This window comes from Pteronotus mesoamericanus, unplaced genomic scaffold, assembly GCF_021234165.1.
Source record: "Pteronotus mesoamericanus isolate MK-2021 breed Mesoamerican mustached bat unplaced genomic scaffold, CSHL_Meso_final contig_90, whole genome shotgun sequence".
Classification (NCBI taxonomy): Eukaryota; Metazoa; Chordata; class Mammalia; order Chiroptera; family Mormoopidae; genus Pteronotus; species Pteronotus mesoamericanus.
Window position 1 is genome coordinate 12686228 of NW_026555277.1, and position 12560 is coordinate 12698787.

The 12560-nt window shown below is 38.9% G+C and overlaps 1 protein-coding gene across 1 annotated transcript in view; it reads right to left on the bottom strand.

Moving 5' to 3' along the window:
* SPAG16 (sperm associated antigen 16) overlaps positions 1 to 11385 on the bottom strand; it is a 758894-nt gene extending 747509 nt beyond the window's left edge. Inside the window, exons 1-3 of the mRNA XM_054585688.1 lie at positions 11259 to 11385; positions 1741 to 1787; positions 478 to 573 (exon numbers count right to left, since the gene is read on the bottom strand). Coding sequence (XP_054441663.1) covers positions 478 to 573; positions 1741 to 1787; positions 11259 to 11385 — 270 coding nt within the window. The remainder of the gene's footprint in view (positions 1 to 477; positions 574 to 1740; positions 1788 to 11258) is intronic.
* Between the last annotated feature and the right edge of the window lie 1175 nt (positions 11386 to 12560).

Sequence of the window (12560 nt, forward strand, 5' to 3'; positions counted from 1 at the left end):
TAGAAAAAAGACTTCAGTTTCAAGAAATCCTTGACAGTATAACCAAACCACACATTTGTTACAAATTAATTACATTTCCTACTTTTTTAATTTTTTCAATAATCACTTTAAAAATATTTTATTTCAGAGTTAAGAAATATTGCACATATTAAGACAACTGATATTTTATCACATACACAAGTTAAAGTTTATGAAATAAAACATGAAATCAATTCTGAAATTTTTCATCTATATTACCAATGTATAAAGATAGCCATAAGAATTTATTTAAATGTCAACTATTCAATAGTTTTGTTAATTTACTTAACAAAAGACTATTTACATTATTTCCAAGTTTTGTTAATTTACTTAACAAAAGACTATTTACATTATTTCCAACTTTCAATTATTTCAGCTACTTCACATAGACTTTCAAAACTTTGTATAAAAAGTTATCACTGCTAAACTATAGGCTATGGTTGTGTTCAAAATTCTCACCAAAATTTGAGTATCTGTAACCTGTTCTTGAAATATATGCATTGCTTTTGTCAGATCTTCTTCACCTTCTGGAATGCTAAAATTGTCATCTGGTATCTAAAGCCCAGAGAAAGAGAAGGATAGGAAGAAGGGTTAGCTAGAATATAAATATACATTATTTCATTTCAGTCTTTTCTTACAAAACAAAGGATCAAAGAAATATATTTTATGTAAGACACCATATCATTTTGAAGATCTATAAAAATTAATAAATAAGAAGCAGGAAGCCTTCTGACTTTATTTTAAACATCACTCAGTGTCACTTTTAATAAATTCAGTATTAGCTTATGGACAACTACTTTTATCTATAATGACAAATGTAGACTAACGTCTGTGCTGAAAAATATGTTAGGTAACCTAAACGCCACCATTCTCTCTTCATCCTAGATTTTTCTCCCCCATTACTTTTCCATAATTACTACTAGCAACTACAAATCTCTGGTTTATTAAAAAATAAATAAATAAAACTCACTGCCTGAACGTTAAGCTCTTAGAAGAATGTAATCTAATCAAGTGCGATATTAATAACAGCACCTATGGCATGCTTCTTATGTGCTGATCACAGTTTTAAGCCCTTGGCAATTATTTAACTCATTCAGTAACTTCATGCAGTATGTATCAATATTATCTCTATTGTCCCAGCCGTAATAAAAAGCCCATGTTCCGTGCTTGTCCTATCTCTTGCTTGCCCAGGCCATAAATTGCCAGGCTTGCATCCACACAGTTTCACTCACAGCTTCTGCCTTCTACAAGTGTCTCTATCGTCCAAGTCTCAGACGTAATGGTAAGTCTCAGTGGAACAGTCAATTAAAGGAGAGGTGTGAGACAGCAACCTCACCAGACAGAAGTGTAGTTAGCTGGAAGGAAGCGTAGGACCCGCACCCTGGCTATGGGTTGGTAGTGATTTTGGAAGGCCGGCCAAGGGCAGGCTGGATGACATTAATGCCGACGAGACGGTGATGGCGGTTTGTGGTACCGATCGCCAAGGCAGGTGATGAGGGGCTGAGTTTGAATGACTCCCCAATTAAGAGGAAACCCCAAAAAGCCAGACAGATGTATTAACCAATCTAAATTTTTAATTCAATAGAATTTCCACACCTCACTTTTAATCAGCTGAGATTAGCTAAAAATCAGCTGAAAAACTAGTAACTCTTAATGAATAAATAAATATTTCTCAAGAACAACCATAATGAATTTACTGAATACCCAAAATGAACAAATTACCTCTTCATATTCATAATCATCTTCAGATGCTTCGGTTATGGTGACCTCTGAACATTTTGTTAAGTCTTAATATCAAAATATATGGAATAAAATGATTACACTTAAAATCAATTTGACCTTGAAATACAGTTTTAGCTCCAATTAGCTCACCAACTTGGTGGGCTTACACATTTCAAAGTTTTCATCAATGAAAGTTATTTAATTCTCTACTTTTTTCTTATATGTATTTCTCAATTTTAAATGCTCTTCTCAGGAAAGGCAGTCTAATTTTTAAGCAAATATAAATTATATAGTAATCATAATTCAGTAGTTCATAAATTATCAAGAAATAAGCATTGAAATATCACAAATGATTCTAATAAAAATTCTAACAGCATTGCTGTAAGACTTTTAAAATTATAGAAGTTATTCTAATTATAAACGAAAACATCAAGTTAGTTTGCTGGTTGGTAGGTTTACTTTTTTTTCTTCAAATGTACAGACTTGGTGGTGCCAAGTTTAAAAAGCATGAAATTAAACACTTTACTGCACAGGAATGGTTATGAAAATCAAAGATGAGATTAGCCTCGTTTGCATTTTGCTGCCGGTTATAAGAAATTGTCTCTGTTATTCTGTCTTCCAAGAGTTAGCTGAAAGCGTATTTAACAACGTATATTGTTTGTAATATGAATTGATAACACGTAGTATTTAACAGAAGCCAGCTGTTGTCCTAAGGGTTATACTTGCGTTAACTCACTCCATCCTCATCCTGGGAGGCCGCAGCCATCACTATCTCCGCTTTGCAGAACGCGACGCAAAGGCACGAGGCTGCACAGCTAGGGCCTAACAAAGCTGGGAGAAAGCCCCAGCAGTTCAGGTTTCACTATGCTATATCCCGCTCTCGTTGTTCTCTATGGGTTTTCTGTGCATGTAAATACTTGAGGTGTTTGCCAATTATATCCCACATAGTTCTAAACCTCTAAAGATAGGTAATACATCTTGTTACTAAGCCCCATCATAAGCAATAACTCTTTAGTATTCGCCTTATTGTTTGAGGAGACACTTAAGCCTAGTTCAGTTATAACCAACCCTCAGGAACTAGCTACCTTTCAAATGGCCAATATTTTGTCGTCAAACATGAGTGCCTCTCCCAAAAATATGGTGAAAAGTAATTTAGGATATAAAATAACATTAAAAGTAAACTAAAATAACCACACAAAAAAGTTACATGCCTGCAGTATAACCTTAAACTCAGCCTTATAGAGTAACTACCTTTTACTAACATCCTACTTAAAGTACTTCCAAATTCTCTCAGTGCTCTATTGCAAAGCCACCCTTATACTTTAAGGTACTTTTTATGTTGAAACGTCATTTCTAGGTATCAGAATTGGTATTTTTTTATGTATGGCTGCACAAAAAACTTCCAAAATCTTTGGGCTTAGAAAAAATCATCGAGCATTCATTATCCCACAGCTTCTGTGATCAAGAGTTCAGTAGTGGCGTAAGTAGAGGATTGTGATGTGGGGTCACTCATGAGGTCCCAGTCGAGATGGCAGCCAGGGCTGTCGTCACCTGAAGGCTTGACTGAGGCAACAGGGTCTACTTGCTGAAGGCACACTGATATTGTTGGCTGGGAGACTCAGACCCTTCCCACGCGAGTCTCCCCACAGGCTTCTTAAACCTCCTCCAGACATGGTGGCCAGCCACCTCCAGAACAAGCGAGCCAAGAAAACGAAGTAGAAGCCACAATTTCTTTTATGAACAGCCTCAGAAAGTCACAAATCATCGCTTATTCAATGTCCGTTGGTGAGACAGGCCAACACTGCTCAGTATGTGAGGGCACCATGTAAGAGCATTCGCACCGGAGGTGGGGATCCCCGGGCATCATTTTGCAGGCTGGCTACACCACCACCTTACAGGCTTTCAAGAGTATTAGAGTTAACATATGTAAGTCACTTAGAAAAGTGCATGGCTTCTAGTAAAGTCTATACAGTGTTGGTTACTATTTTCCCTCTTCTGGAAAGAGATGGGTACCTGTGGAAAAAATCTCATTTATTCTCCCATGGCCCAGTTCCCCAGTAGGTTAAGATGAATGGATAAAAGACATTCTAAATCTTCCTCCTTTTCTACAGTCATATTTATCTGACACAGTCTCACTTAATGAGATAAAAGTTCCTGCGTATCAGAGACAGGAAGTCAGCCTCTTTTTTTATGGAAAAGTATGTTTCCTTCTGAGAGACAACTACTAGAAACTGATTTTGTGAGCAATCACTTGTCATTAGATCTCCAGAAGAGCAATGCCATACCCTTCATCACCGTTCATACTATAAAAAATATTCTATCATGATCTGGATAGACTTTATAATGGTAAATTAACTAACAGCTGACTAGATTGTAAGGAGCAAACACGAAAGTGAAGTCTGCTAAACATAGTGATATGTAAAGGGAAAAAATGAATTGTTCTAAAAGCTTTGGAAATATCTAACAACACCTGTATACTCTACCCAGAAAACATTCTAAGCAAAGGAATTTATCACTAATAAAATACTCTGTTTCTACACAATCAAAAGAGACTAACAAAAAATAACTACCATTTTTGTAAAGCTTAAAAAGTATTGTCACATGGAACATAACCATATTCATTCTCGTAACAACCTTGTGAGATTGAATGGCACAGATACAGTCATCTCTAAAGTGAGAAAAAAAAACAAACCAGAATCAAAAAGATTAGCCTAATATGACATAGCTATGAGTAACAAAGACAAGTTTCTTCAATATAAATGCCAAGAATTTTCAAGTAAATCATATTATTTCTACAGTGAAACAATAGGAATATGGAATTTTTGCCAATAGCCTAAGTAACAAACCCTCACCTATTTGTTTTCCAACCTCTTAAGAATGATAATAACAACAGCTAAATCAAGTCACTTAAATAGCTCAATGTGAAAACCTTAAAGGATGGAGAAGTATAAAAGGGCTACAGACCCAAAAGTTAAATTAACCAAGGGCAAGAGATTAATGACACAAAAGATCAGAAAAAGAACAAATATCGAAAAATAGGAACTAGTATCCTCTTTGATGGGTATTTTTAGTATCCGTAATATGACGCACAAAAAAATCTTCCCACAAGCGACTCAGTTGAAATGTGATGTTGCAGTGGTACTGAAGAAATAAGTGGACTTTGGCATGTATATTGGTATACATCTGTCTATCTGGCTAACTGCTTAGCAACACATGGACAAATGCATGAACAAATCCCAAAATGATTCTGTGGCAGTTTACAAATATGCATACATCACATAATATGAAAATAAATGAATATGTAAATTAGAAGAGAAAGGGAAATAGTAGAAATAGGGTAAAGATGCAGTACATGCCATAGGTCTCATAAATTTTGTTAAATGTAAGCCACGGATCTGACTCTCAGCTTCCCAGCAGCCAGGGTGAAAAGGGAATATAATGAGATATCAATTCAGTATCCATCTAATGAGAACAGATGCATTTCTCAGCAGATATACAGCAATTTCTGGTTTCAAAATATGAATAAATTACACTTCCAGTTTCTCATGGAGAGGACACCGTGGACTGTACAGATATTGACCCCCTTGGCCCTTGGGACAGCCGGAAAGACAGCAGGAAGCAGAATCTGACAGAATACCGCGTGTGAAAAGCACTGCTTTAGAAGCAGAATTGCCAGAGTGGAAATAGGTAATTGGTCAGAATTGCTTGAAAGCTGAAATCTTTACTGTGGTTCTATAATACTTTTACTAGGAAACTTTCTCATCTGTAATCTAATCTCTTAGGTGATCCTATTCCCCAGGAAATGTCCCTACAATTAAGCTGGTCACAATCCTAGTGCAGTTATTTTTCCACTGTAGAATAATAAGCTGGCATCTGGCTTAAAATCAGTTTTTTAATGCCAAGCTACCTCTGAGCCCTTGCAAAATGCTCCTCCCTTTATCTACCCAGTATTCCTCCAAAGAACATCACTGAACTCCAGTTCTGAAATTCATGTTTTTCCACCCTGTTCCCCTCACGTCTGGTTCTTGCCCTTCTGCCTATTTGAGCTTAACGTGACACTTAATACTGCGCATGGTTTCAGTCTGCTTCCGCCAGGGCACCGTCTGCAGCCACAATCCATAACACTGCCTACTTCCAAGCCAGGCTCTGTGTCCGAGAGTCACAGTCCAGGCTCAAACCAAGGGTCTCTCTTCCCCCACCCCCACCCCACCATCTCTATTTGCCTTGAAAAGCATTTAATAGTATTTGTGAGTTTGCATAGCATGAATCAGCACCCTGGTGCTTAGGGTACTTAGTCACCATGGATGAACTGATTGGGACCTTTCGCCTTAGCAGAATCTGCACCAGATCCTGACTTCCTAGATCCTAGCAGAGAACCGACCAATATACACCCACACTGAGACTGCCCGGGAGCCCCAAATCCCTCACAGTACAACAGAAGATACAACTGCAAGAGGCCTCAGAGAAGTATTTCAGCTGGTGTAATGGAGCAGAGCTTGAGGTGCAGGTTGGTATGATTCTATCACAAGGTTCTGCAAATGGACCACAGCCAGGAAGAAACAATTTTCGGATATAGGCAGCATTCAAAGTTCCTCACACGCTAGTCTCTTCCTCTACTGCATTTACAGGTAGTGATCACTGCCAGCAGCAGCATCTTTATAAAGAACTGGAGTGAAACATACAGCTAATTATATTTTACATGATTTCCCAAAGCTGCTATAGCCAGAAATTGCTTTGTAATCTTTGCCATCACTACAGAGCCAATGTATACAGAGGCAATCTAAAATCCAGGATCCTCTATAATCAACATTTTACTTACTAAACTGAAGTTTTAAAAAAAAAGTACTATAAATAGCAAACATCCCAATCATGGTCCCTTTCTGAGGAATTCCAGTTTAAATAGAGTAAGTTAACCGAATACTATAAACCAAAGATAGTAAATAACTGGCATGTTTGCTGCCAGTTTCTCCATTGTTTGCTTCCTGCGGTCTTTCTCACCAAGTCTTCATTAGCTCTCAGAATTCTTATTAACACCACATATGAGGAAGCCACTACCATTTTAATAGCATTGCCAAGAGGTGGAAATGTACTGGCCACCTCCGCCCTAGACAGCTCCTGCACATCTTCTGCCTCAGACACTGGAAAACAAGTTTCTTTCAACGTAGAAGACTTGTAATTCTCACAGTAGGTAGTGGTGTAAGTTTTCCTCAGAAACTGGGGGATAAGTTCCTTCTGACATATAAGACTCGTAATTCTCACAGTAGGTAGCAGTGTAAATTTTCCAACTTGTAATCCAGGAGAGCCAAAGATATCAACTCCACATATTGTAACCTCTATCTGAAAATATAAAGGTCAAAGGTTAAGATACTTATCTACAGCCTTGCCATTCCTAATACAGTTCTCACCAGCAGCACCTGGGAGCTTGTTAGCACTGCAGAATCTCAGCCCTCACTGGCACTTACTGAATTAGAACCTTCATTTAAAGATCGTATCTTTAGGTCCATCCATTCTGTTGCAAAAAGCAAAAAAGAAAAGAGAGAGAGAGAGAGAGGAAGAACTCACAGACGTAACCACAGTGTGGTGCTTACCAGGGAGAGGTGAGGTGGAGGAGGGCAATGGGGGAATAAACGAGGACGGTGGGGAGTAGAGGGGACAAACGGTGACGGACGGAGGCTTGCGGGGGGTGATGTGTTGTAGAAGTGTGCGCCTGAAACATGTACAATTTCATTAACCAGTGTCATCCCAATAAATTCAATAAAGAGGAAAAAATCCATATCTTTGATTCATATGCACATTAAAGTGTGCCTGAACTAGAGAACACAAAACAAAACACATTTTTTCTTTCCAAATAGACCGTGACTTTCCTGCAGGTAAAATTCAGCACGTGAGTTTAGAAACATGTCTCTTGGTCTAGATCCTACATTCAGATTGTCTACTTTGTCTACCTTTTTATTTGATACATGTAACATGCAGCGAACCCCCTGTGGGCAAACTGAGTTTTCCAATGATGATAAGAAATGCACAGCTTGAGTACATATGATTATTAAGGATTTTATGAGTATCTTCTCACGTACTACTATAAACATTCCAGATAAATAACATAACAGAGGGAAAATCTTTTTTGTTAAAAGGAATAAAATGTTCTTAAATGACAAAAGCTCAATTTTAATTAAACAAAGTTATTGTTGAACATTATACTACTGCAATGAAAGATTAGCTAGGGATATCACTTAAAAAGACAACCATGCATCTTAGATGGGTATCAGGCTAGCGTGATCGCTTTGTTTCAGGGTCTGGAATCCTTAATTTTGAATTTTCAGAGAAAGTTAATTCTGGAGCTGCCTCAAAATACTGGCTTAATGCACTCAATTCTCAGAAAGTGCTGTTCAGAGATTGCTATTAGGGCCAGAAAACACCGTTTCAGGGGCCAGAAAATGTGTGTCCATAATTTAGAGAGCCAAATTTTTAGAGTTAGAATGCCTGGAAAGATGATAGAATAAGCAAAAGCTAGTTAGGGGAGCAGAGATCAGAGCAAAGGGAGGTAGATAACAAAAACAACATCTTGTGGGCTCCACTTTATCCTGGAGTCATGTACTCCATGCCTCTTCCTTGAACAAGGTTTTTCTCTAGACAGGGAGCAATAAAGTCAATTAAGCATTAGCTTTCTTAGTACATTCATTCCAGCCTGCATCTCCCAACAGATCTGGGTACGCCCAAATGTCTACAGCTACACATTAATAGGTAGCCCACAGTCATGACTACAATTGAAAACATCACTCAAGTTGTATCGATTTCTAATAGAAGATTCATTCACAAAAGACAACCAGCCTTCTTTACAAGTTCTAGAGACACCTACTTGGCCCTTTACAGATCACTTGGTTTAAAATGGAGCCTATATTCTACATGCTGCAAATTTCTTTCTTATGAGGAGTTCTCCAGGGGATTTATGTACTCCAAGACCAGATTTCTTAAAGCACCAGTGATAATTAAATAAGAACTACTTCATGTATGTTTGTATCTCATCTTTTGGAAGTTTAAAGCATTAAAACAATGATACTGTGAAGTGCATCAGAAGAGAAACAGGTGGCACTATTACAGCTAGGAGGCTGAAAGCGAGTGGTGTTGCAGGGGTCTTTGTCATGAATACATTCTCTAAACTGTTGTAAAGAATATGGGGAGTTTAATGAAGCCATTCCCCCCATGATGGATCCTGCCTTTGTTTCTGGTTTGGGCCACACTAGTGTGTCCATGTTCTTTATATTTAAATGTTTAAAAAACAAAGAACAGGGTGATTTCCTGGAGAATGGGAGTCAACATCTTTCAAAGCCTTGCTCAATATCGATAGCTTGTTGTCTCGAGTTCTAGGAGCATCTGTTCAGTCGTAAATATGGAAGTCCAACATCAAATGCAGGTGATTAGAAGTGATAAGGTGCATGTGCAAAGTAGAGAACATCAGATTTCTGATTCATGTGCGCATATTATAACTTTTCTTTATCCAGTGCAATAGCTCAATTAAATTACCTGAGAGCTAAAGACTTTAAACCCAAGAAAATCTCACTTCAGCAACTCTCATAATTGCCTTAGGAAACAATGTCAAATAACATTATACAGTCAACTCTTAATTACGCATGTTAAGAGAGCCCAGGGATACAGGGGTAATTGGCATTCAGAAGAAATCCTCCAACTTCATTTTAACTAAGAGTTAAAGTCTCTCCCATGACTATACCTCTTGCTTGCACTAAACGTAGGAAAATTGACTGGTTAAGTGTTTAGCTTTGCTATCCCCTGACTACTCTGGTTGAAACCCAAAATAGTAGTCACTCAGGCAATGAGAGATGGAAAGAAAAAATGAAAAAAAAAACAAAAACAAAGGGCCTACATAATTCACAAACTAGAGAGTAAAATTCTGAAAAGTTGGAGTTGCTTATATTTGCAAACCTGGTTTTCAAGAGAGGTCTTCATAAGAAAGGTGTCATGCAAAATGCCATGTGTTGGCAGTTGCAACTCAGTGATCTCCCTGCCAATTAAGTAAACATGATTTTCATTGCTGACAGTTGTGCTATATTGAAGTCCCACCATTTATTTCACAAAAAAATGTTTGCAAAATGTTACCTCTTTGTGTTTGTCTCATGTTACCAATTATACTATGTGTTATAGAAATCATTTTAATGTAGTCAAAAAATTGTTAGTACGTCTGGTTATCATTCACTAGCAAGAATACTGGGTAACTTTAGACTTGACATAGATAGCTCTGAAATAAATGTTGACCTGTTTTGTTCTGTTTTGTTTTGTTTTTTAATTTAAAAAAGACTATCACTAAAAAAAACTAGCTAGTGCTATAAAAACAGTATAAAACCTCATTTAAGACACTAAAGCACCCACACATCTCATTCAAATCAATTTCTAAATATTCGAAATTATATATCTGGAAAAACCATATTCACCTCGAGTAAAATATTACAAATTTTCTTTGATCTTTTCACCTTAGTTCTTCAAAGTTCCCTGTAACAGAGATGTGTACTGAAACTGAGTCAAGACAGGTTAACTAGCCTGGCAAAGCTCACAAAACGAACCATTACTGGGTCCCTGAAGCCATGTATTAGAGCTGGAGCGACAACAGTGGGACTAAATACACAGATTAATAAACAGTAAGGTAGATTTGGAGTTTCCTTTACACTTAAAAATAACACACATAACCCCTCCTACCTGCCTGAAGAAAGGAAAAGTTATCTTTTTCTCATGAACTGTCCCTGTCTCTCCAGTCCAATTAATCTATACGCCTACAAGAGGGGAGCTACAAAGTTTTACACAATAAATAGTGAACTTAATTATCCACATATGGGTATTCGATTTTTTTCTGCTCTTTCCACTGTTAATTGCTCATCACTTTCTGGCTTTTTCCCAACACCTATGTCTGAGCCCTGTCAGCTCACCACGATATCAGTCAGTGGCTAAAGGGGAAGAAAAAAAAAGAAGTTGTTATTATTATTATTTTAAATAGCCAAAAGTGAAACTACCCAAGAAGTTAATGCTACCAAAATAAATCTTTGAAGCCTTGGACACTGGTTGGATATTCTGAGCCTCAGCTTGTTAGAAGCCCAAAGGCTCCTTCCCTAATCTTTCTCAACTGAATTTGTTCCAACAGTACTCTGAAAGTTTGGAGGCTTATTTAGGAAAACCACTAAGCCAAAAGGAGGGTTGGATCCACTTGCTGCTCCACCTTCACCATAAAACTTTTATCCAAAGTTCACTGAGCGGTTACTAAGCACGAAACTCCTGAAGCCTTCCAACAGGCACGCGGCAGCCTAACCATCTAACAGATGGCCAAGAAGTCCACTCGTAGGTGTACTGGGGGTTTCAGTGGCAGAGACACCACCCTTCAGTCCGACAGGCGTCTCAGCCACTGGGCGACCCCAAGCCTCACAGGGCGCCCCCCAGTGGGAAGCCCCGGCTATCGCCCCTAATACCCGTTGCCGCGGCAGACACCTGCGGGGGCCATGTCTCTACGGGAAGGATACGCTCCAGGTAGTAGGTGCCCTCGGCGGCCACCGCGTCCTCGGCTTCCCCAGCAGCCGTCAAGCCCATGCCCAGTGCTTCTTCCAGAGCCCGTAGGGGAGAGGCGGTCCCGCCTTGCCGCGCAGCCATCGAGGCGCTCAGGGTCCCCACCCCGGCCCAATGCGTCCTTAGGAGCAACGTTAAAGACGCTGACCAACGAGTACCCCCTCCCCACGCAGCTCTCGCGAGAGCCTGACACTCCCTCAACCCCCACCCCCCAGGCCAGCTCCGGGCACGGAAAGGCTGCCCCAGGATACGGGTTGGTGCCCTGTGAGCGTCCTGGGTTACCACGGCAACGTAGTTGCTTAGTTACGCCCAGAGTGCCTTGGGACGCTGCTCCTGGAGTGGACGCGGTAAAAAGCAAGAGACAGTAGGCTTGGATTACACACGTTTTCTTACCGAGACAGCTTGGTTTTCTTTCGTTTTGACCCTAGCATTTTTTTTCTTACTTCGTTATCTTGCCTAAATTGCCTCTCTCTTGGTTCTTACATGCCGATCATCAGTCGATTTTTAGATGTGTGTAGAGCCCCAATTATCCCCAGGAAAAACTCCTGGAAAAGAAGAAGTTTCTCGGTGCCCGAAGGGGGAGAAAAAGTCCTAGAAGTCATGATTGAGAGACTGACACTGGGGAACTACCATCCTCAGATGCTTAGCAATAAAGAAATAGGGTGCTTGGCTCAGTCCAATCCATTCTTGTGCTCCTACAAAACATTTATCTGTACCTCTGTCTTTACTTCGATTTCATACACTGGGACTTGGAATAGCATTTGGGGCATTGATTCTTGCCAAGGTAAAACCACTTTCGTAAGAATTATGAGGTACAAATGGCCCCAACATAATGCATAATACATGATATTTGCCCAATCATGTGCTGTCCTTTTGCTATGACAGAACCTTCCTGAGATTTATATTGCGTATATATCAGAAGCAAGCATCGGCTGGACCCTTTTCTTTCACGATTCTTTATTCTACATTTCTTGATGAAAAATGATTACATACCTTAAATCGTTGTTGCAAGTGGTAAAACAACATAAAGAATAAAGAACTCACCAGGCATGTAGTAGACACTGAGAAATAAATTTTATTTCTATTGAAGTTAATTCTTTTGGGTTTTGTTTTCTTCTTCTTCTTTTCTTTTTTTTTTTTTAATAATCAAGGGTCACAGATATAATATTTGGAGAATTCATTCCTGGCATTTATTTTTGTAATCATCTACTCTCTGTCCCTTATGCCTTACATCAAACACAACCTGAGAGTGCATTAAA